Source organism: Akebia trifoliata, chromosome 4 (assembly GCF_017979445.1).
Source record: "Akebia trifoliata isolate Shusen 1 chromosome 4, ASM1797944v1, whole genome shotgun sequence".
In the NCBI taxonomy this organism is placed as follows: Eukaryota; Viridiplantae; Streptophyta; class Magnoliopsida; order Ranunculales; family Lardizabalaceae; genus Akebia; species Akebia trifoliata.
Window position 1 is genome coordinate 32,293,827 of NC_141378.1, and position 26,745 is coordinate 32,320,571.

The window sequence follows — 26,745 nt, forward strand, 5'->3', positions numbered from 1 at the left end:
GTTAAGGAATTGCTCTATAAATATGAGGTATTTTTATTTTGGATTATGATCATATGTTGTAATGTATCACATATCTTAGGGAGGGCCAATCTACTCCGTGAAACTAAAACCAATTTTTTTTTTTTTTATGACTTTTAGTAGTATGAAAGGAGATTTTCTGTCTGGGAGTTTATTCTCAGCTTTGTTTTTTTCAATATCAAATGTAAAACATCTTATAGAAATATAAAATGGATCTAGTGATGTACAAAACACCCCATTTGACCACATTAATAATCTAAAGACCTATTTGTAACTCCAAACCTTTGAATCACCAAAATTTATTTGTCTACCAACAAAACGTCAAATTCATCTCTGTTTTTTTAGTGTAAGTATTTTTCGCAATTTTCTGATTCGCAATAATATAGTTTATTATTTTTCAAATTCATCTGTTTCTTCTAGTCTCTACTCGTCACCTGTCACGTCCCGAAATCCCAACACGAATCCCTATGATTCATCAATCAGAATCTCGAGGTGTGAGGTAACCAATCACACAACCTACTAGAACATTCACAAATAATAATACTTATGGAAAAAAAAAATATACACGTAGCAGAATAAACATTTAACTAACATCTATACGAAAATCTAGAATAAGTGGAAACAATCATCAAACACTAATATAAGTCAAGATTTTCAATCTCATAATACATTAGGTTACAAAAATTTCTAAACTAACATGTTTCTTATCTACAAGCAAAAAACTGCTAGGATCCTCTACTAATCCTCAAAGACACGGTAGCGGCAAGACATCAATTTGATCCTCCTCGAGGACCTCCTCAAAAAATTCCTCAAAGAACGGCTCTTCAAAAGCTGAATAATCTAAAAAGGGAAAGATAAGATGAGTAATAAGGGAATGTTACTCAACAGGATGAACGCCGTTCTAACAACGAGTTATACATGCACGAGTAATCATTTGAACGGTTAAATAATGCAAGTTTTTCATAATGTAACATATGATAAATGTCTAAGCATACTCAATAAACTGTTAAATAATTTCAACCTATCATTTCTATCATTTAAAGTAACATATGCATCTTTTAAATGAAAACATCTATCAATCATTACAAAATAAGGAAAATATACATAATAAGAACACGGCGGTGTAATCGATAAGAGAGTAGAGGAACACGGTGCCGATATAACCACCTCGACTATGGCAATACGATATTCCAAACTTAACCTCCGATGTGGAATCTCATCGTTATAATTTGATTTTGGTGGCCGGTCTAGCATACCACGGTTGGATGACCATTTATCCAGCTCAGATTGGCCATTGACTAAGAACCCAATACTGAGTTTAACTAACGGTGAGGTCGACTGTTTGACGACTACAGACTACAAGTGATCACTTACTAGCCCAGGAGACCCCTCGCGTCGAAGCCTATCAAGAGAGAATGCATGTGAACCCCGTCTAGCTCTACACTATACAAAGACCGCCTTTACATACAATGTTCCTCAGGAAATAAGTAGGAGAAATTACCGAATCTCATAAGTTGTAATATGCTTTAAGGTATCCCATACTACCGAAGAGCATATGACATCTAACGCTATCCTAGATTGACTCAACACTTCTGGATACACAACAACGCGTCACTCTTTATGGGTCTTCTACAAACCTTTGCTGGTAAACAAAATAATTTATTTTGTATATTATCATTTCTTTTAATCGAAAATACAAACAAAGTCTGGTAGTGCCCTCCAGTGACAGTTATTTGTCATTTCCATCTATCAACCATCTCATCCCTCTATCTATTTATCACGTTTTATGTGGCATGGTCACTACGTAGAACTGAAGGTACTATCTCATCAATCAGTCGAGAACATACGTTCTCTCTATCCATCCATCAATTAAATTAATCAATTTATCATCTAATTTCCTACATATCTATCAAAGTAATTTCAGTTTTAAAGTAATTCGAAATCCATAGAGCATCAACCAATTCCATTCGATGATTTTGGTTGAGTCGAATGACTTAGAAATAAATATAAAACCATAAAATGTAAAAGCTGAAAATCTGTGAAAATTTGGCTAAGTGTTGAAAAAATGATTTTTCAAAGTCGAAATTTAAAACGGGTTATTTATTTCTTATTTTTTATTTATTTATTAAAGAACTTAAAGTAATATTTAACTGTTTTTAATGAAATAAAGGTAGGAAATGGGTATACATATTATATAAAAGAAACACAAAAAAAAATAGAACCAAACTCAACATTCGGATAATTTTCGAATTACTGATTTTTCGTCGAAACTTGACCAAAATCAATCCAAATATTACACCAACTATAAAATGCTTATATTATATCAAATGAATTAAAATCAATCATAAATAAACATGCAAACATGATTCAAATTGTTCAAATATGTATAAACTTAATGAAACAGTCGATTTATCGACGATTGCATGGATTTTTTATGAAATTATCACATAACTAGAAGGTAGAAGGGAAGACAACCTACCTCAAGCTATATTCAATGGTTGAACGAAGTTTAAAATCGCCTCCAGCCAATCTCCAAAATTTTCTTCCGACGAAAATTGGATTTCTTTGCGTCCACGCGTAACCCTCGGCGATAGGAACAACTTTCCTTATTGCGACTAAGCTCGGATCGTTCTCGTTTGACGTAGATTTGAGTTTCAAATATCGAGGGAAAAGGATTGAGATTTGTTTGAAGAGGAGAATAAAAAAAATCTGATTTTTCTAATAGAATTCAGATATTTATATAACTTATGTTGGGACATACTTGTCATTTTGAGAATTATTTTTTTCGAATGTCGAATTGGACAAACTTATACTCTATTTTGGGTTATTTTTTTTACACGAATCTAATGGTATGAACAATTTTCTCAAATTACGTAGTGTCGTTTACCTATTGGAAAAATATCTAATGCGAAACTCGATGATTTAATAACTTTTTCAATTGACTTCAGATTTAGGCGTGCTTACAGAGTAAAGTATGTTTCTTGATCCTTTTAAATCTATTGGTGAAGTTAATTTTTCTCAAATATTAAAAATTAAGAATCCATACTTTTAAATCAATGCACGGATCTAAAATTCTTTCCTCGAAATACATTTTAGGATTTTCAGGTCATTACACCACCATTCTATTAGATGTCATTGGAATGCTTTAAAGAATGTTAAATTAGAAACATATGCATTTGGGAAGATGTATGAGTAGCTCTAATAGGTGATTGACTAAAAAAATCGGCTGGAATTGTTTCGACATGTTCAATGAAGGTCAATTATAGATCCAATTAGAAGAAATATTCAAGTTGATGGTCTAAAAAGAGTGGGAGGAAGACTATCACTAACAAAGAGCATTAATTTGAACATAGTGGAATGGAGGAATATGATTCATTTAGTTATATTCAAATCTTTCGGATAAGACTTTGTTGGTGAAATTAGAAAGCATTTTACTAGAAAACGTTTTGGAATTGTTGAAGTTGATGCAGGGGTGAAGCCAGAAATTTTCCCATGCGGAGGGCCATTAAGAAGGGAAAAGATTTTGGTTGGGGCACCGAAGAAGGGAAATTTTTGTTGTGGGGGCAACCAAGAGGGAATTTTTTTTGTGTGAGGGCAATATATGTCACAATAGCTCACAATCTTCTTGACTTTGAAAATTTTTGTGGGGGCAAATGCCCCCATTGTAAATCCACCAGAGTTGATTTATGTTTCTTTTTCTCATACTTTAGCTGTCAAAAGAGTATATATTTTGATGATCAGATCATATGTTAGACTCATCTATTATTAATTTGAAATTCACAAACTAACACCATTTGTTTTTTCTTTCTTGCCTAGGAACAAAAAGCCAAAGATATAATTAAGAGACAAGGCTACAGCTGTTGTTGTTGTACTAAACTCACAATAGGCCTCTATTTTTTCATGATGGGCATGATCAAGAGACAGATCGTTGTTGTTGGATGCATCGAAATCAAGTACTGATGGAAGTCAATTGGAAGCATTAGATTCGCATTCTAACAAGCTTCCAATTGATAAAAGTCGGAATAAAACTGCGTTCACGCCTTCAAGAGACTCCAAGGACGTAGCCAATTCTGAAACAAATATGAAGCCTTCACTGTTTCCTGCAAAACTAAGGAACTACTAGACAAAAGTGGTCAGCTCAAAGCAAAAAAGGGCCCGAGTACTATACATAATTATTTTGGAAAACTTTTTTTTTTTTTTGTAATAATTTACACACCTATGGATCTATATATTGTAGGTGTCAACAAGTGCATGTATAATTTGCTTTCAAGTTTTTTGTTCATGTAGCTCATATATGATAGTGTTTGCAGGTATTAATCATGTGAAATAATCATTTCTCACTGCAAATATTTCTTTGTTTCTATGGCTTCTTCGCACACTTTCATTTAAAAAAGGGATTATGTTCTTTCTAGAAAAATTTTAATTTTGTAGATGGTTTGACATTGTTTACAAAGTGTGTATATGTATTTAAGGGAAATCATTGGCACCTGCTACTTTTTTAGATTAATGTTTGCTCCAAATGTCCGTTTTGTCACAATAATATATGCATTCTAGGTACTTCAAAATCTATCTAGTGGCAAGCTCACCACTTCCTAAAAGCGAAGAGTTCGTCACATTGTTTACTTAATACTAACACTACTTTCACTTCCTACTAGAAGTCAGGGGAACCATAAGCCAACCAGCATCTTTATCTAACAATACATTTTTGTTCATCACATTTTTTCTACCTTTATCTGACAATACATTTTAGTTCGTCACATTTTTTTCTACCTTATTTGAACAAGGGATCCATGGAAACTCCTTCCATTTGCAGTTTGATAATGCTCATTTTATGTAAATTATCCTCTTTTTCAACTCAAGGGCATTATCATAATTATTTTGAATATTTCTTCGATTTTTCACTTAAAAAGTCATGTATTTCAAGCATCTCGTACTCGTACATACATTTTCACATATTTGGATGCAAATTCATTAGGATACATATTATGAGAAATTCTTTTGTAGCCTGTAGGTCCCTTGGTAGAGCTATTTTGAGCTTAGGGTCATCATTAGAATGCATGAAGATTAGAGATCATAGAACATACCTATGAAGATCCTGAGGACTATCCAAGGATTGAAAAAGTTCTAGGAGAGCTGTCACACCCCTAGATCCAAACATGAGTCCCAATGATTCTTTTGTTAGAATCTCGAGGTGTGATAACAATCCCAACCCTTAATAATATATAACTAGGACTCTTGACTCCAAGAGGAGTCCTAGTACGTGACTTAATAGGTTGGGTCCAAATAAATGCCCAAATAACCAATATCTCCCACTCGTCCATTGTAGGACTCACAATCATCTCCTCATCTCAAGTTGTGCATGTATTCTCTTCATATAAGAGAATAAGGTGTGTGAACAACGGGAATTTATCTTCCGAAGATAGCATTATGTCAAGTTTCTATCTAACTGACAAAACACATCTCATCTCCTATAACTCACATATGCCCCAGACTTATTTGGCCACATCGGATTGAACATTTTCCAAACCTTCATAAACCTTAGCTCAGAACAATGTTCAACCCTGTATACAATGCACAAGTTTTCTTTCCAAAAACAAAATAATTTGTTAATTTATACTAGTTAAATATACAATAGCATAAAAAAAAACTTTTGAAACTAGAAATATTAGTGCCGGCACAAGCTATAGTCATTATGTACAATCTATCATTAGAATGTGATGCCACATAATTTTCCTCAAGCCCTCATATTGCTTAGTTTTGGTTAAGTTGCTTTCCCAGTCATGTTCCATTAGACTTTATCAATCCTAATCATAAGTAACATGCTAGAGTCAATAAACATTGATCTCTATTTTATAATATAGTCATTAGTTATTAAGGGCACAATAATCACCTAATTATGTAATATACTCACATAGTAAGGAAACATGGAATCATTCACTTACTCATATGGGTAGTATGATATACATGATATGGTGGAGCTCCTTAAGAGTTTGTTAACCTCGACACCATACGGATATAAGTCTAATCGCACTGTGAGCGCCTAACCTGAACTTCCCGATCCAATCGCTTACTAAAACACCTAATTAAAGTTCACATCCAGCTTCCCCAGGCTTGATAATTCTATAAGTCTATGAATCATGTTTGATTCCTATGAATTTCATCATGATAATATTCGAGGTGACAATAATACAATTATCAAACTCGCAATCATTGCGCCTTGTAAATTGGTTCAACCCTTAATGTTTAATTGTCTAAATAATATCTTCCTGTTCTATGTGTCAGGACGGTCATTGTGTGAGTGAATGACCTTAGCCTGATGACGAAAAGCATGTTTATGTTCAAAAATATAGTCAAAAGTGTGTGGGCATAAAATAATAAAAAAAGAATGCAATATAATGATGATTTAATCAAATGAAAGGAATATACATATATATATATATATATATATAAAGAAATATCCAATAGTGATATTAAATCAAGATGTCTGTTACAATCACAGATCAACAATTACAAAGTCCCAAACTCCTACTATAAGTGTGATAAATGTCTTGAGGAACATGTTTAGTCAGAAGATCTACTACCATCTGACCTGTAAAAATATGTTAGGACTACCTTATTTTGTGCAATCATATCTCGAATGTAGTGGTAGCGAATGTCGATGTGCTTCGGTTTTCCATGGTATTTAAGATCCTTTGCATATGCTAGTGCTACCATACTATCACAATACAATGATATAGGATATATGGTACTATGCATTATACTAAGTCAAATAAGGAACCTTATCAACCACACAGTTTCTTGAAATGCAGCACTACATGCAATATATTCCGATTCCATCGTGGATAAAGCAACACAAAATTGTTTCTTACTAGACCAAGAAACAATACCTCCTCCAAGAAAAAATGCATAACATAATGTGGATTTACGCTCATCTATATCACTAACCCAATCCGCATCACTATAGCCCTGTAATTGCAAATCTACTCCCTGATAACATAATTTATAATCTGCAGTCCCACGCAAGTATCGAAATATCTTCTTTATTGCCTTCCAATGAGCAATTCCTGGATTACGTTCATAACGACTGATTAGTCCTACTACAAAACAAATATCCGATTGAGTACACATCGTAGCATACATCAGACTTCTAATTGCATTTGCATAGGGCACTTGTGCCATCTTTTCCTTCTCTGCATCCGTTATAGGGCAAAGACCAAGATGTAAGAAATGTCCCTTCTAGACTAGAGTGTCTATGGGTTTACAATTTTGCATACGAAAACGCTCGAGCACTCTTTCAATGTAAGTCTTTTAAGATAAATAAAAAAGTCTCTTAGAGCGAGCATGAGTGATTTTAATTTCAAGTACAAAATTTACTTCATCCATATCTTTCATGTCAAAATTTGAGGATAACTACTTCTGAGTAACGACAATTAACTCTATATCATTTCCAACCAACAGAATGTCATCAACATACAAAGACAATATTAAGAAACTATTTCCACTTCGTTTAATGTACACATAATGATCCTCTTCTATCATCGTAAACCAATTTGAAGTAATGGCTCAATGAAAGTACCATTGCCTAGATGATTGTTTCAAACCATAAATGGACATTTTAAGCTTCCAGACTTTGCGCTCATATCCTTCTATTTTGAAGCCTATAAGTTGATTCATATAGATCTCCTCATCCAAATCTCCATTGAGAAACGTCGTCTTAACATCCATCTGAAAGAGTTCTATGTCTAAATGTGCAACAATGACTAAAATGAAGCGAACAGAGGTGAGTCTTACTATTGGTGAAAATGTCTCATCATAGTTGATAACCTCTATTTGGGTATATCCTTTCGCAACCAGACGGGCTTTATACTTATCAATAGTTCCATCATCCTTTCATTTGACTTTTAAAATCCATTTGTTTAAAACAGTCTTGTGTTTAGACGAAAGATCAATAAGTTCCCAAACTTGATTCTTCATCATAAAACTAATTTTTTCTTGCATAGTAGTCATCCATTCTTTAGATGCAGATGATAACAATGCCTCTCAGTAATTCCTAGGTTCATCATCATCAATTAAGACAAACATGAATTATTCCCCTTCAATCTCAAATCGATAACAGGGTATTGTTCCACATTTACTCCTACGAAGCTCAAGATCATTATCAGAAACATCTAGTAGTATACTCCCACCAATTGGTACACTCCCACTATTCTCGACAATCATCAGATGATCATAAGGTTTAGTTACCCCACTCTCGCCGAGAATAAGTGGAGGTTCCTCTTCTAATTTAGGATTTTGTTCTATTATTTCATAGAACTCATGTGATGTCTGAGTTTTCTTCCTACTTAGAAAATTATTCTCAATGAAATCCACATCTTGCAACTCAATCTTTACCATTCCATCATTGTCTCATGCATAAATAAACATAAAACCTTTAGAATGCTCATAATATCTTATAAACGTGCATTTCTTAACTCTCATGTCTAACTTCCCAATCTGATGGGAAGGAATATAAAAAAACTAGATGACCCAAATCAACTTTTCTACCTGTCCATAACTCATAAGGGGTGGATGTAACAGATTTAGAAGGTACCCTATTGAGGATGTAGGCTGCAGTAAAAAGAGCATCTCCTAAAAAAGAAATAAGAAAGCTTGTTCGCGCCATCATCGATCTCACCATGTCTAAAGAGGTTCTATTCTTTTTTTCTGCTTCGCTATTTTGTTGCGGAGTAGAAAGAATCGCTAATTTCCTATGGATACCTTTTTCTTCATAGAGCATCTTTATAGTCTCTGATAAATATTTACATCATCGGTCAGTTCTGAGAGTCTTAATTTTCTTCTTCAATTGATTTTCAACTTCCAACATAAATTTCTTAAAGCAATCTGATGCTTCAGATTTATGTGAAATTAAATAAAGGTATCCAAATCGTGAATAATCATCAATAAATGTGATGAAATAGGTCGCTCAATGGCGTACCCGCACATTAAGTGGTCCGCAGATGTCAGAATGAACTAACTCTAAGGGAACTGACGCACGTACCGCCTTTTCAAATAGTTTCCTACTCGACTTTCCGGCTAGACAATATATAGACTGAAAGATCGACTTTTGAAAGTGGACTTAATAACCCATCCTTCACTAGTCTTTTCATCCTATTTTGTCCAATATGACCTAATCTAGCATGTCATTTCACAAAACCAGAAGCAACACTATTGCAAATCGAATAAGCATCAGGATTTAAATTACTATAATTAAAATCTAATTTAAACAAACCAATTGAAATAAAAGCGTATTCATAAACAATCGAATCCAAATAAATGCTAACTGTTTTTAACGAAAAATGAAAATCAAAACCTAAATCTCATAGCAATATAACTGAAAGCAAACTACGTCGAACTCTTAGTGCATAAAGAACATCGTGGAGTAACAGTGCGTCTTGTGCGCATCTGTAGTTGATATGTTCCCACTCCCATTACGTCTTCACTAGAATTGTTTCCCATGAATATCTTCATACTGCCATGCGAGACTCAATGAAACTCTACGAACCATACTCTATCTCTTTTTATATGTTTGGTTGCTCCATAATCTACAATCCAATCAGGATCACACGAACCGACAACAAGCACCTTTGTGTAAACAAAACAATGAAAGGGGGTATTAGAGTTGGTTTTTACCTTCTTTGAATAAGTACATTCACGAGTAAAGTGACCTAATTTCTTACAGTTGTGGCATGTCATCTTAGATTTGTATTTCTTTTCATCATGTTTTCCTCTACGGCATTCAAAATTTTGGTTATTCTTAGGCACAAAATCATTAGTCTGAGTTTTTTTCATTGGCTCGCGATTGGATCTGAAGTTCTCGCGCTTACAGGATTTTACAATAAAAACGACACTATTAGTCCTTGCAGACTAACATTCAGTTTTTCATTTAAGATATCGCGACAAATGAGAGAAGTTCGTAATACTCTCATTGTGCGTCATATTAAGCTTTATCTACTCCCAAGAATCAGACAAAAATCTCAAGATAATAAGGATTTGCTGCTCATCTATTAGAACATTTCCAGTAACTTTTAGATCGTGTATCATTTGTGATATTTTCTTAAGATGCTCGACCATTGCGTCATTAGGAGCCTTCTTATATGAGTCAAATTTCAACATTAATGCGCACAATCTAGTTGTTGAGATACCCGCCAAAAAAAGTTCTAAAACATCTTACATTTCTTTGGTTGTCTAATAATCCTCAAATTCGCCAATAAGATCATTATACATATTATTCAACATCGTAAAGCGTGCGTACCGATCTTATTTCTACCGATTCAGGTTTGTGTCCATGTTATGACGATGTTGGGCAGACGTTCATTCTTTTGGTCTATCTATAATCATGGTCAAAGTATTCAGAACCCCTTGTTCTCCCTTATTTAAATCCGCTTTTAGATGTCATTGTAATTTACTATTAAAAGCAAAAAAACGTGCACAAATTATATATATATATATATATATATATATATATATATATATATATATATAATTTTTATATTTATCAATTATGCCATACAAAAATTTGTTTTATCCCTTAGATCAGCCAATCAAAACCAATGTTATGACATCAGATCAAAAAACTAAATATTAATAATTATCAAAGTTAGCAATCATTTTTTTTTATCTTAATTGTTAAATCTGTGATGCACAAATTTTAAAAAGGAATCCAAAAGATTACCACTTTTATTAGTAATAAATTAATAAATATTTAAATTAATTTATTATAAATTAAGATAAAATAAATAAATATTTTTATTAGGTTATAAAAAATAATTATCGATATCATGTTATTCCAACAACTATAATAAAACAATTAATCATGGGAAACTAATCATAAATGTGTAATGCATTTGATCTACCCCATTATAAATCTACGTGTTAAGACCTACCCTTTGATGGATTAGTTCAAATTTGGGTATACTAATTGTAAGCCAATGTTAAGAAGTCATATTTATTAAATGTATTGACAATGAGCATCTTAATCATATAAAACAAATTTTTATAATTTAGTCAACCTCCAAAAAGCAAGTGGAACCCTTTCATAAAATATATTTTCTAAAATAACAAACAATAATAAAAAAATTTATGGGGAAAATTCTAAATAAAAAAAATGTTAATTTATTTTATTTTATTAAAAATAAAAAACAATGTCAAATTGTTTAAGCACATGGTGTGTTAAAGACACCAATATATAAAACATCAGCCTCAAACACAATATGTGTTGACATCTAAAGTCCCAATCATCAAAAATTTGATGTATAATACATCAATACCAAATTCTTTAACTTTGTCTAACAAATGAGAATGTTATAACCTATCTCCTTCATTGAGGCTGAGGATGAAAGAGGGAAACTAAGCAAACACGACCCGTGATCGAGTTTAAAGAAGAGAAGAAGAAGATGATGGAAAGGGAAACTTGGGGAGCTTCACGATCAAGTGGCAACCATGGCCGCGTCGGAGCTTCGATCCAAGTGACGAACAGTGTGAATCAACAGCCATGGCCAACCTCTTCAAGAAACAAAAAAAAAAAAAAAAAAAAAAAAAAAAAAAAAAAAAAAAACAATGTATCTGAGGCGCAATCTAAGTGCAACTCACTCTAGATCAAAAGGTTGCGAGTTCAATCCATGCTCACCGCAAAAAATTGACAGATCAGGTGAGTCTGATCTGATCTCTTTACATGTTCTTCGTCTAATTCTTCTAATCCTACCTCATCCTTCCCATTTTTTTTATTTTTGTTTTTTATTTATTATTATAAACTTCAACAAGAAGTAACAAGAATCGAAAAAACTAGGGTCTTCAAAGAGTCCAACAAGGGTGGGAAGAAAACCCCCAAATTTCTTAAGTTTTTATTCGATTTAGGTTTTTATTCAAACAACAGAGCATGAATTAAATAGCTTTGATACCAATGTTAAGTTGTTAGGGAGCATACCTTTTAATCGTAGTGGAGATCCAAACCTGGAGTCATGTCACGTTGAGTCGATCACCAGATATTGTAAATCCAAATACCCATCACGTCAATGCTTCTAGAGCAGTCACGATTTTTTCCACACCTTAAACCCTAGGATTTTCGGTAGAAATCCAAAAATCTACCGAACTTAGAGAGAAGAAGAAAATAGAGAAAATCTTTTTTTTTGTTGTCTTTCATATCCCCTATCAATACCTATTTATAGAGATAAAATAGGCAATGAGATTGAAATCTCCTAGTATAATAGGGACTCAATCTCACTAGAACTTTGACTGCAAAAGGATTCCTAATATGTGATTTAATGGGTTGAGTCCACATAGATACTCAAATAACCAACAATACATAAACAAAACAAAAAAATACCTTCTCTTGGTAGATAAATAATTTTTTGTGATTTCAAAGACTTGGAATTAGCAATTAGGTTTATAGATTATTAGTGTTTGGTCAAATGGGGTGTCTTCTACTTACATCACTAGATCCATTTTATATTTATAAAAGATATATAGTACATTTCACACTACAAATAAACATAGCAGAGTATAAACTGCCACACAAAAATCTCCTTTCATACTACAAACAAGGGAAAGAGAGAGAGAGAGTGAAACAAATCACCTTCCAAGCATAAAGAAAAAGTTTTAACTTCACCAAGTAGCTTTGCCATCCCTTATATATGTGACACATTATAGGACATAAATTTCTATGGATGAAAATCACGTAGGTAAAAAATGAAAGAAAATGATGAGAAAAAAAAACTGAGGTTGGGGAACTCATACACTTCAGAAGTACATATGTGAGAAAGCCTCCTAGTGTTTTCATGAAAATTGGTCAATTCTTCATTAATCTCTAAATGAAAATATATTCCATATTTATAGATCAATTCCTAAACAATCCAATGAACATATCAACAGATTCATCACAATCCAGATACAAATCAAATTCCTAATCCAAATTTCTAAGTCCAGCAACCAACCACACTACTAGGCAACCCAACCTAACACACTAGTGTATAGCTAAGACGTGAATTGACTCTTTTTCCTTATAAGACGTTCTTTTAAATCAAATGATCCATGTTCAGTATCAAGTTACACTGTTAAGAGTCATTTTTAATCCATTAAGAAGAAACAATTTCATTATTTAGATTAAAGAATAATGCTTTTTTGATAAGTAGAACTTTTATTAATGGGAGAACAAAGAGTCCTCAAAACATACAAAGAGAGCAAGAAGAGAACAAAAAAAGAGAAGAACCGAGAGAAAACAAAAAAGCAAAGCAAGCTACTCCCTAGTCATAGAATCCCATTTAAAAACAAAATCTTCAAAAAAAAGCCCCGAAATTCCTTGAATTGCTTGGTCCAAAAGAACAACAAGCTAACGATGTTGAAGATAATTTCTAGTAAAGTGCTTTCCTTCCCATCAAAAGTCTAGGAGTTCCTCTCTTTCCACAAGCCCCAAAAAAATTGCAAAAGGTGTTAAATGCCATTGGTGTTAATGCCATTGGAGTTGATCATTAAAGGGAGACTTCCAACCAAATAAAAGAGAAAGGACCAAACGGGGTTGACACCAAGAAACTTGGAAAGAGAAAGGAAATGAGACCAAGGAGAATAGACCAACTTACAATGAATGAGAATATGATCAACTCCCCATTGGATTTACACAAACAACAATAGTTTATAAACACAAGACCTTTGCGCCAAAGGGCATCCATCGTGGGGAGTCTGTTCAAAGCCACCAACCACTCTAGAAGGGAAACTTTGGTTGGCACCTTAGAGGACCAAATAACTAAGGAAGGAAGCCACACGAGAGTAATCATCATCTAAAAACTATCGTCTTTTCTAATCGTCAACCATGGGATTGTCATCATTTATCTTGAACCATCAAATCCTCTTGTCAAGCCAACTTAACCTATATAAAAGAAAGTTGAAGACATATGGATCATACACAAAATTCTTTTGAATCTCCTATGTCTCTAAATCTTCTCTCTCAGTATGGATATGATCATGATTGCTATAGTAGCACTGACAAAGATGGATTTGGGGTCTTTCCGACTTCGGCAACCATCAACAACATGACACAACTCACATTTGACAATTTTATGTGCATAAGATGTATGCATCCCTATAGTGTTGAATCTAGAGGTATGCATCCCATCCCGACTAGCCAACGGACCACGGTCCTGATCCCATAACAACCAAGAAATAGAACCAATGGTGATTACCCATGGGTGCCTTTTGAAAGCTCAGAGTTGTAACAAATCCTCTGGCTTGAAACCATAATATATATATATATATATATATATATTTGGTAGATAATGGGTATGTATTATGAAGGTGCCAACTTAGCTAAGTGGGTAAAGCATGTGGAATTTGATCCCACAGCCTAGGTTCAAAACCTGTTGAATCTACTTTCATGTTAGCCTAGCAAAAAAAAAAATTGTAGACAACATTTTAAAATGAGATATACTATCAATTACACTCTGAGAATGAACTCCATCATCAAAAGGTAAAGTTCCTTTTCATTGCCTTCAACTAAATTCCTTTTATTTTATTCAAAGGATTACCTAAAAAAAGTGCATCTCAACTTCAAACCTACACATTCACACTTATGAAGCAACCATTATAACTCTTGAAAATTGTCTTCATTTTTTTGATATTGATGTCACTGAGAACTGAACTAGCCAAGAGGGTGGCAGATAACATACCCAAAGGAAAGAAATTAAGGGGGAAAAGATGATAGAACCAATGAGAACGATAAACCCTAAGGTTGCTTGAAAGATTAAGGGAAAAAATCCCTTGAGAAAGATTTTTTTTCTATTAGAAATTTCCAACAAAAATCCCCTTTATAATGTGAAAGAGATGTATTTATACTAAATCCTACTAGAAATAGATCTAGACCATCCATATACTTATAATTTGGACTATATAATTAACTTGTAACCACAATGGACAAAAAATACCCTTAATCATCACATGACTCTTTTAAACAACTAGGATATTACTAAGATGCCCTTACAACAATAAAACATAAAGAACAAAAATAAAACAACACTATTTTGATTTCTCATTTCAATACTAATGCTCCTGCATCAATCCCCTTAGGTTGAAGAGATCTCGGCTTTGACGAGAAAACATGCTCATCTTGGTCATAGATGGTTGGGTCCCAATCATTTCAGGTCTTCTTCAGAAATCCGGTACTTTCACCTGGAGGTTTGCCCAACCACTTTATAAGAAAGTGTTGGTACTGGCTCCCACGCTGTGACATAGCTTCTTTCATATCAAGAATGTCTTCAATCATGGTCTACAACTTCTTAAGAAGTTGTTCTGCCAAATCTGTACTAGTTGCTTGGTCTTCATCACCATCAAAACCATAGCAATCAAATAGATCAGCCACATTAGAGATGGGACTGATTGAAATTCATCTGGCAATTCTACCAAATAACCGTTAACATCAATCCTCCTAACAATTTTTCATGGCCCAATTTTTCTATACTTCCACTTGTGATAGGTACCATGAGGGAGTATTTCTTATCTTCGATACACAATGACTTGATCTCCTTCCTTGAACTCCTTGGCACATCGTTGTTGGTTAGTATCCCCTTGATAATGCCCATTACTCATTCTAATAGTATCACGAACTTCAACATGAATGTTTTTTATATAATATGCATAAGCTTCACCATCTTCACTAATCTTTGCATCAAGAGGCAACTCCTCAAAGTTCTCCAACAATTGGAAAATTTTAGGAAGAAAGGTATTTTTGCCCTCAATGTCACTGCACCAGGACATAAATTATTCTCATTTCTTTAATTTCTTATTCAAATTGGTTTCTTTTCTTTCTTTCTTTCTTTCTTTATTGTTCTTGGTTAGAGCTTCTTGGGAGTGGGAGTTTGAGAAAGGATTTGGATAGAGTTTTGGTAGGTTAGAAGGCTTTCAAGAGAAGATTGGACAGAATTTTGGATCACTTGAGCTCTGTCTCTTTGCCTTAGATGGGTCTTATATTTATAGGATTTTGGTAGACCCTTGGGATAGACTTGTCCTAAATCCTAAAATTCCCAATTACCTCTTCTCTCCTTGGTCTTGATGGTCTTTCACTCATCTATGAGTCTAACCAATCAAGATGATTAAGGAATAGACTACTAAAAACCTATTAGTTTCTAGAAAATTCTTTGAGAAGAGTAGAGTGGTTCTATACCTTAAGCTTTGAGTCAATTGAGAGAGAATCAAACCAAATGACATGTAAATATGTGATAGGATTTTGAACCTAAGTGCCATTTCCTTTGACTAACTCTCCAACAACCTAAGGATAAGCTAGTCTTTGTGTATAAATTCTAGAGGATTCTATAGGTTGGGCAAAATTGTCACAAACTAAGGAATTTTGTCAAATTACCTCGAAGCTAAGGAATTCTAATAGGATTGAGGATATGATCAATGGGTGTAAGTGTAACTTACCCTTTCTTAGGCTAAACAAGGTTGGGTTAGGGTAGTAATTACACTCATGTGGGGACCAATCTTGACCAAGAATCTTTGTTAGGAGAACTGACTAATTACTTGTGAAACCAAGGTGAGAGAATCATTAGGGAATTAATGCAAGGATGAAAGAGTAAAATGGTAGGATTTCTTGAGGGAAAAGTCATTAAAGAGGGGGTTTAAAGTGTAATTTCTCTTAAGAAAATTCAAGCACACTCAAGCGGAGGAATGTGTCACTTGTTTGGAACTTCGTAGAACTCCACCCAACCAACTAATGTGAGGTGTTTGGGGGCCGGCGAAGGTGTTAGGAGTATTCCAATAGTCGTTGGAGGGGATAAAAATGCTACTACGACAGATCGGGTGACTAATCAAAGTATTGGGGGTGGTGAAGGTAGAAATAAAAAGAAGGAAATAGCAAAATTTAGTGTTGTTGATGCTTCTGGCAACAACACAAATCTGTTTGAAAACAGATCAACATGTTGTTACTCTTGTGGAGACGATGGAGATACTTCTTATATTTTTCCCCATCGACGAGTCAACCTTGCCGAACGTAAGAGTGAAGAGTAAGATTATGATGCACCAATATATGATCAATGTAAGGAGGAAGAGGAAAAAGTAGATTTTTTGCAGGAAATTCCTAATAGAAATAAACCATTCTCAAGAGGTTTTCATTTAACCTTTCAATCAACCATAAGACTTATAGTACTCTTTGTTTCTATCATCCTTTTCCCCTTAATTTTTTTCCTTTGGGTCTATTATCAACCACCCTCTTAGCAAGTTTAGTTCTCAACTACATCATATTGCTTGAAATAAGAAACACAAATAGTGTTATTTTATTTTTGCCCTCTATATTTTATTCTTATTAAGGGCCTTTTAGTAATATCCTAGTTGTTTAAGAGTCATATGATCATTAAGGACATTTTTGTTCATTTTGGTTACAAGTTAATTAGATGGTTTAGATTATAAATATATTAATGGTTTACATCTATTTTTAGTAGGATTTAGGATAAATACATCCCTTTGACATTGTAACGAGGACTTTTGCTGAAAATTTCTAATAGAAATAAACATTTCTCAAGGGTTTTCCTCTTAACCTTTCAGGCAGCCTTAGGGCTTATAGTTCTCATTGTTTCTATCAAAATTTTCCTCTTAATTTCTTTCCTTTGGATCTGTTATCAGTCATCTCCTCTTGGCTGGTTCAGCTCTCAACTACATCAGACAGGTAAAGGATTAGTGGTTAGCAATACAAAGTTGGGTTCAAAAAGGCCTAAACCTCGGACATGGAATAACACTTTACACGTCTCATAAATTTAGCTAAGTTGATATTCGTAGGGACCATGTGACATTCAAATCAGATGTTCCTATCAGACTATTACATCAACCATGACTAAACTTTATATGCTATACTCCATAACAATTGCCAAAAATAAGTACTGCACAGATGAACCACATGTTAGGCATGAACAAGAATAATACTCACCTATTAGTAGAAATATAATCCTCAACCACTTTGTACAGATCAAAATCATAGGTAAACCACTTGTCCTGAGGAGTAACAGAGTCCCAACTTCCAATATCTATGCGGAAAAAATGATTGAATGTGAAATTTCATAGTAGAATCAAACATTAAGATAATGCAATTAAGACACTCCTTGAAGCAACATATGTGGCTCATCAGAGTAGCCTTCCAATCTCCAAAATGCAAGGCCATTTTCAACCAAAAGATGGGACTTTGTTCTAACAGCATCCGATCTCACTTTATCTATGGAAATAATCACAAAGAAATGTTAATTTAATTTCTAAATCAAAGAAATATAAGCTTGCCATTTATGCAGCCTATGTATATACTAAATTAAAACCATTTGAGGCAAAGTCAACATGGAAACACTATTGGAAAAACAGCACCTGAAGTTCTTTTTCTTTCCATAAATGGGTTTTGTTAAGCTTAGAAACATGTGCTAGCTTCAGAACTTCCCATCAAGGGAGTAGATAGGATAGTTCGATGAGTATGCTTTATTCATATGTAATCTCAAATCGATCTATGCTAAGCTTTTTCACTAGAAACTTACCTTGAAATTATTTACCAACCAGAAAAGGATAGCTTTGCCTAGTGTATATTGACACATGTCATGAGTGCCAAGTGTCAAGGTGTCTAGCACAACCAACTCCGGAAATTCCAAGTGAAGAAATGTCTAGATCTAGCTAATTTAACATCTACTAGGATATGTGCATCCAAAGGGAGGATCACAATGTGATTAGATGTGTGGGTTAATTTATTTTTAATGGGTTGGAGTATGGTGCATATTTATAAATTTCAAATCCACACAATCAAATTTCAAATTTTAATCCATAACAATAAATAATAATATTTTATATTATTAATTTATATTTTACCAATTAATTCTTGTATTTGAATAGTTGAAAGTCTCTATAATAACTAACTATTTTATATTCAATACAAAAATATAATTAAATATCAATATTTTACAAACTATATCTATATAATACTAAATACTACAAAAAATTATTTATAAATTTGCTTAACTCAATGATTTTTTTTGTATATATTACTACTTTACATTAGATGTTCCAATTATATTGGACACTAGTAGTAAAAAAGAAAAAAAAATATATTATAAGATCTTACTTAGACAGTAAAAAATAAATAAATAAGTAAATTAGCAAGAAAATAATAAGTATGAGGAAGAAATGCATTATTTAAATAACAATAATAATGTGAGGTGTATGCCACGGCCAAAGGTGTGAGGCAAATGCCTTTTAGGTGCCTCATAGTTTGAGGTGTAAGCCTTTTGCTGCTTTCAAGTTTTAACTTTATGCCTCATGGCATTTTTAATGTGCCTCCCCTTGAGGCGCGCCTCAAGGCGTAAGCCTCTAATTAATGCATGTGAGAATTTTCCCAAAAAGAGCAAAGTCAAATATTGAATAATTTTTTAATATACATATTATGGCCTCGATATTTTAAGAAATCACAATAACATTTTTGTTTTTCCAATAAAGATAATTTTTTCATGTGCATGCATTAATGAGGGATTTCCTCAAAATAAATTAAAAGTTAAACATATCTATATCTTTATAATAAAGCAAGACGTGTGCCCCCCTAGTCTTAATCTCTATCCCCTATAAAGAATGTATCAAGAGGACAACTTCAACTTAATTGTCTCCCTTCCCAAGAATACCACCAACTTTGTTGCCTTTCCTCTTTTACCCACTTTTTCAAGAATATCCCTTCAACTTTATATATTGACTTTCCTCTTCTCCCATTTTTCCAATAATACCCTCCAACTTTATTCGCTATTTTCATTTCCCCCCCCCCTTTTTTTCAATGATACCCCTCTAATTTAATTTTTTACCCCCTTAACCACAAAGAGGATGTTTGTGCCGTAGGCACGAACAAACTCTAGTATATATATCATTATAAATTACAACAATTCTCATCGCCATATTTATTCCATTCTCTCTCCTCCCTTTTCAAGCATACCCCTCAACTTTATTGCTTTTCCTCTTCTACCCACTTTCCAATAGTACTCCTACAACTTTATTTTCTTTCATTTTTTACCCCTTAACCCCAAAAAAGATGATTGTGCCTACTCTTCTAACCCTTTTTTCAATAATACCCCTACAACTGTATTGTCTTTCCTCTTTTACCCCCTTAACCCCAAAGAGGAAGACCGTGTGAACTCTAGTATATATAATAAAATACAACGGTTGTCTTCCCCCCAATGTTTATACCTATGAAAAGCAATTCAAATTCAATCTCATGTTTTCAAGGAATAATGAAAGTATTCCTTTTTCTCTCCTCCCTCTACAATAAAACCCCTTCAACTTTATTGTCTTTTCCATTATACCTCCTTTCCAATGATACCTTTCCAACTTTATTCTCTTTCCTCTTTTCTCCATTTTCCAATAATAACCCTCCAACTTTATGGCCTTTAACCTTATACCCCTTTTTCAATGTAATAATAATAATAATAATAATAGCATACATACATTTATGTAATAAGATTTCTTCATTAAGAAGACAGTGACTCACTTTTCTAAATCATGTTTGCTCTATTTAGTGTACATGCATGAAAAGAAAATATCATCCCCTATTAACTAAATTGGTTTAAATAATTTTCTCCCATTCTATTTAATTTGCATACATGCGTATGAGAGATTTCTCCCATTAATCAAGTACGGAAGGAATTTTCATCCATTTTTTTAATAGGTGTGAAATTACACAAATTAAATGCATGTGCATGGAGCCTCAATAAAAAAAACTAACTTAAGTTTTATTTTTTTATTAATGCAAAAAAAGATCCATATTTTATATGCATATGTAGATTAAGAATCTTCGATTTGATCCGTGATTGTGCTGCAAACAATCATTATCATACAGGCATTGAATTAATGGTACAACATATCTTCTAAGTGGTAATTTAATATTTTGAAAGACATGAAGGAAAATTGAGTTGAATAAATCTCAAGTAACTAAAGTAAATGATACACTCCTAATGTTAATTCATTTCAAAAATCAGTAAGGGAAATTGATTCTACCATGTTTAGCAAATGCATGGAAGTGTCATGCCATGCCATAAAATAGCATGTCCCCACAAAAAAAATGGAAATTGGAAATGCCAAGGTTACACTATGTTTGTCCAAATGCATACTTGTTCTTCAATTTAAGATCTTAGATTTTATGTGAACGACCAATCCGTCTTGTTCTCATATTTTCTAAACAAAAATTGCGATAAATTGACTCAATTTTCATATGACAACTATTGTCCGTCATATTGGTTAATTTAATTTCTATTACATAATCACCATCATTTGCAAGTTTCCACATCATGGGAGTATTTCACATAATGCAAACGATGAAATGTCTTATTCCAAATACATTCTTATTTGCACCTTCATAGCATTTAAAATGTTGCTATATATTGGATGTAATGGAAAAAGTGGAGAAATGAAATTTCTTATATGGTAGAATTTAAAATATCAGCAACATTTGAAGAATCTAATCAAAACCCCATGTTAAAGACATTTGATGGCGTTAGTCAACTCGAGCGCCTTGGTTTGCCTCAATGTGAGGTGGGCCAAAGGCTCCCTAATAAATGTGAGGCGGGGCAATATAAGTAAGGCGCACACCTTGATTGTGTTGAGTTATCTGCCTCCGCTCCTGAGTGTCATGTGTTCACGTATCGTGCCCCAGTTTGACCCGTGACCCTCTTATATTCATAGTTGCACCTTCCCAATCAGATTAGTTTTTTTGGGTAAATGATTTGTCAACATGGTATCAGAGCGCTAGGTTCATATCGATCACAAATTGGAGTCTCCTCAAAGGAATTTTCCACCCTTATAGGTGAGGGGGAGTGTTGAATGTTGTGTTCCCCCTCCGCTCCCAAATATCACGTGCTCACGTATCATGCTCCAGTTCGACTCATGACGCTCTTATATTCATAGTTGCGCCTTCCCTATCAAATCGGTCTTTTCGGGTAAATGGTTATCAACAGATTACACCTCAGCCAAGGTGCAAGGCAAACCAGGCTAACGAATAACTTAAAATTGAATGAAATAAGTGTATTTTATTTGTATAGTCTTCACGTACAAAAAGATTTATTTGGAAAGTATATTTTTTACTATTTAAAATGTTTAATTTTATATTTTGTCATTTTTATTTAGCTCAAGCCCATTAGTGTTGGGTTAGGGCTCAACCAATCCCAAACCAAACCCGCCCATTAACAACCCTAATTGTTGTTGTGTTGTAGCAACAACGACAAGTTTTATTAACCTGCTTATACTACTTCCCTTTTTCTTGTTCTTCCTATCTAATTTCTCTATTAGTACCGACCCTTATTCTTCCCTTTGAAATATTGAACAAATACTTTACCTTCTTTATAAAATTCATATTTATATATGTGATAATTGATAATATCTAAAACTTATCTTTCACCATTTAACTTTTTTGAATTTTATAATTATATTATAATTTTATTGTGCCTTGCTTCACTCAAGCATGATGATATCCGTGGTAGGAATTTTTTTGAAGGCAGTTAGTTGCCCACACAAAGAGATTTTTAAAGGAACTTTTGGGCCCCACATTGAAAGTGAGGAGAAGAAGAGAAGTTATTAGGGCCCAAGGAAGCATAAAAAGATTGAACCGAGAAATCACCATTTTTGCTATCTTCCTAACCATGTGAATCTTGCGATGAGTAGTCCAAATTGTGCTGGGTAACCAATCCATAAGATGGGGCCACCTCTTGAATCTCTTAGTCATTAAAGCTCCTTCTAAAACCAAGATCCCAAGAAACATGATCTCCAGATTGGACCACAAGATCTCTCACAGTCACGTTTTACTTTAGAGAGTGAAAACAAATTAGGAAATTGGGATCTCAGCGGCAATACACCACCCCAACAATTTTCCAAAAATCTAAACCTATTCTGAATCCGATCCTAAAAATGATCCTCTTACGGAACTCCGTAAAAACCCTATAAATCCCTTTCCAGATAGTGCACCCATAAGGGGAAGACACTGCCGCACTCTCCCAGAAGAAACAATCAGTCCCTTACTTGGCAGGTTGTAAATGAAAGACTTTACCTCCTTTTTTTATTTGATACAATTCAAAAGAGAAGGGAAGAAAAGATGGAGCTAAGTTATTAAGCTAATAATTACATGAATACAACTTACCATGCAGAACACCCATGGGCATGTGTACAATTACCAACTGAACTAGTAACACAACAACAAAAACAACAAAGCATTATTCCAAAGATTTCCAGTCATCTAAAGGAATACTGCTCGTCAATTCCCTTTTGTCCAAATCCAAGTCTCTAATTACCAACTGTACTAGTTGATTATGAAGAAACAAAAAGAAAGAAGAGAGCATGTGAATAACATAATGGCTACAAAAAAATTGTGGCCCAACATCAAATATCATAAATGAATAAATGGTATGCTGTACTTCCATACAAATCTCTCTTGCATGAAGAGACATAAATTACTTCTGATTCTTCATATGTAACATAATTTGATCTTAAAGTAATGAAGAGAAATTTCCTCTTTAGCTAGTTAATCCAGCCTTTAATACTTGATATAAGTGCACCAGGTTAAAAAGCATAGTGCATGGTTGCAAGCTTGCATTTGGTAATCTATTACTACCATGTCAACAACTTTTGTAGGCAAATAATGAAACCTAACCCTCATTGTTAATGCAGGATGTACACATTTGAAAGTTTATATATAGGAGTCAAGTGATTATACTGAAATTAAATACAAATATAAACACAAGTAAGTCAACAAATTAGGTGAAGAGAGCCAATAGATTAAAAACATACTCTTAGTTGCCATGTTTTTTGCTTCTGGCATCTCTACATGAGCTTCCATGACTTCAATTTTCATTTTCAAAACAAGATTATCTTGCTCAGAAATAGAAAGTGGGGCACCATTTTTCAGGACAGCATTAGCCAACTCATCCTTCATCTTTTGCTTTAAGCATTTCTCCTGTACAAAATTCCAGTTTAAGAAGAAACACTAAGAAATCAATATTAATTTTATGAGTACAAGATTTGTTACCTTATCTTTTGCAGCAACTACTTTTCCTTTTGTTGCCTTCTTTCTTTCAACATATTCTGAGTTTTGTTTCTCAATCCAACTTCGTATTTCTCTGAGAAATGGATGAAATATTATTAGAACAATCTGAAAAGAGGAGGGACAAGTGGAAAAAGAAGTGATGCAAAATAAGCAGCCTTTATCACTTACGGGGTGCTAAGAGCTTCATCACATAGAAAATTCAAGTGTTTAAGCTTTGTCAAGAGGTCTAGCTTGTCATATCCATCAACACCCTCATCAAAACACTTGAAAGAAAAATCCTCCAATTCCCATTGGGACTCAGATAAGCATTTTCCAAGGGCTTGCAATCATGAATCTTCGTAGCCTAGACTTAGAAGGTGTCTAAAAGCATGAAAAATATAAATCTTATCAGCTCATAGAAAAATATAAAAGCAGGAAAAATATAAATCCTATCCCCATAAAATTACATGGGCAAAGAAATATACTCTGCTTCAGAGGCCTTTTGCATCAAGACAGCAATTGGACATGAAACTGAATGATCAAAGAATTTTGTCCTCGACAACGTAAGTGCCCACATGTTAATTCTCGAAGAGCATATGCAGGTATGCCTTCCTTCAAATTAAAGACCTAGAAAGTAAAAAATTATTTTAAAAGGGAAATCCACCTCATATAATAGTGGGAAAAAAATCATGCTTTTTTCAAATCAAGAAAAATAACTCAGAACAGCAAATTTTACAATTTCTGAAACTTTTAGCTAGTAATCTTTAATAGAAATCAATGAAATTGCAAAGCCAAAGGCCCTTGCCCCAAAGGATAAAACATAGAGCAAAAAATAGTCTCTTAAACAACTACCAAGTTTAGTGAAACCAAAATCAGCAACTTAATACTAGAATCTGAACAAAGTTGACCATTTTATCTTAAAAATTGGAAATATATAAATGTCTTTCAAGTGAAACATCAAACCTTCCTTTCAATTTCAAACCCAAAGTTATAGTTACCTCGTCAAAAGCCTTGCAGAATTCTAGAAATTGCAAGGTATGCCCAATATCTTCAGCACGTAAATCAATGCCAACCACAGTTGTGAGATCAATGTCCTGAGGCAATGGGATATGGGCTTCAGGAACCTCATCATCACAAGCTGGCATTGGTAGATCCATCTTCTCTATCGGACTTGACCTAAGTTCCACTACTATCAATTCCTTTTAGAAACAAGTATGAATTAATAAAAAGGTGGAACGTAACAAGCCCATCAATCAAACATTTCAAGGGCCAACCAATTTAAAGTGGTAAATCAATCCAACCTCATTAGAAGCAGATGGATTTTTCGGTGAGGCACTTGCATCCTTTGCAGACATCCAAGAAATCAAATCTTCAGGAACCTTCGCAATTAGCATTTCAGAAACTGAAGAAAACCCAGTTGCCTTTGCAGTATGAACAAGAGGACCGGTAGGTTGGCTCCTTTTTCTCTTCCTATAAAACAGACATTTTTTTTTTTTTAACATTCTCAACAAGGGTTTGATTTTACTACTTCAAAAAAATTTGAAAAAAAAAAAAAAAAAAACCATTTTGATAAAATAAAATAAAATAAAATAAAGAAATACATAAGCAATTAAAATTTACTAACCATTTTTTATACCCAATACTTTAATTTTTGAAAATCTCTCTTGTTAGCAAATCCAAATCAAACCCAAAACTTTAAATTGGCAAAAACAAACACTTACATGCAACAACTAAAATTGCAAATGTCTCTACACTTAGGGCATTTCCAATCATCCAACAGAGCAACATCTTCTGCCATATCTGTTCAACACCAATCCAAATCACATTATAAGAGAATTTTTTTTCTTTTAAAATACCCATAATAAAATGTTGTATAAAGTAAGGGTCTAAACCTGTTGAAGAGACAAATTTTACAGGATCTAATAGTGCAAGGTTTCTTATTTCTCTGATTCTCGCAAGACTCGAACTTCGTTGTTCTTTGCCGACACTGTAACACAACTCAAACAAAAGTACCCAAAAATATTTATAAAGAAAAAACATATCAAAAATCGAAAATATGATCACTCAAGAGAATCGATTAATTGAAACAAGATATGGGTTTTTTTTAGGGAATAATTCAATTAACCTGGTGACAATATTTGCCTTTGTCAACTTCTGAAGATTGGGTGTTCTTCGAAAGTGAAGAAGAATTGGGGAGAATTGGGAGTTGTTGAGGAGAATCTGGTTTGTTGTTCTCCACCTATTGATCTTCATTCTTGGTGTTGGGTTTCGATGATGGAGGGTTTTTAGAAACAGCCATTTTAGTGAGAGTTTGAGAGATATATTCTCGAGAGACGAGAGTGGCGTTAATATTTGATTAATTCCTGTCTTTTTTAGCCATTCTTTTCATATTTGTTTGGCAGGAAATAACAAAAAAAAAAAAAAAGAAGGAGACAAGTAATGAAAAGTGGAATCTAAAATTTAAAGGGGTTTTGTTCCTCCCCACCTGGCGTCCGGGCAGGCTGTTGTTGCATTTTTATTACAAAACGCCCTTATTTTTGTAGTTTGTTAATAATTTATGGAGTGTGTCACATCATTGTAAATAATTAAATATTTATAATACTCTCAATTCTTTAAATTAATATATATGTTATATCCTCTCTTTTTTCACGTTAATTCTAATCCGAAAATGAACAAGATATCATGAGTATTTGATTAAA

The 26,745-nt window shown here is 33.5% G+C and overlaps 1 protein-coding gene and 1 pseudogene across 6 annotated transcripts; both read right to left on the bottom strand.

The window, feature by feature from the left end:
• Positions 1-627: 627 nt before the first annotated feature.
• Positions 628-26,456, bottom strand: LOC147404740 (uncharacterized). Of its 6 annotated transcripts, none has more exons than XM_086440808.1 (10): positions 26,172-26,454; positions 25,939-26,033; positions 25,768-25,846; positions 25,348-25,516; positions 25,045-25,245; positions 24,532-24,673; positions 24,236-24,427; positions 24,050-24,140; positions 23,812-23,977; positions 628-858 (listed from the first exon to the last, which is right to left on the bottom strand). In XM_086440808.1, exons 1-6 carry the CDS (start codon positions 26,297-26,299, stop codon positions 24,554-24,556), a joined length of 792 nt encoding a protein of 263 aa, XP_086296934.1. In that variant the 5' UTR covers positions 26,300-26,454; the 3' UTR covers positions 628-858; positions 23,812-23,977; positions 24,050-24,140; positions 24,236-24,427; positions 24,532-24,553. The 6 variants fall into 6 exon arrangements, with proteins under 6 accessions (XP_086296934.1, XP_086296935.1, XP_086296936.1 ...); XM_086440809.1 differs by lacking the exon at positions 628-858 and adding an exon at positions 2,194-4,134; XM_086440810.1 differs by lacking the exon at positions 628-858 and adding an exon at positions 2,194-4,137.
• LOC147404741 (secreted RxLR effector protein 161 pseudogene) lies at positions 6,494-7,197 on the bottom strand (annotated as a pseudogene).
• Positions 26,457-26,745: the final 289 nt, after the last annotated feature.

Coding starts and splice junctions, on each gene's coding strand:
- LOC147404740 (XM_086440808.1), bottom strand. CDS start 26,299: ATGAAGATCAATAGGTGGAGAACAACAAACCAGATTCTCCTCAACAAC. Junction 25,517..25,767: donor TGCAATTTTAGTTGTTGCAT/GTAAGTGTTTGT, acceptor TCTGTTTTATAG/GAAGAGAAAAAGGAGCCAAC. Junction 25,246..25,347: donor ATCCATCTGCTTCTAATGAG/GTTGGATTGATT, acceptor TGTTTCTAAAAG/GAATTGATAGTAGTGGAACT.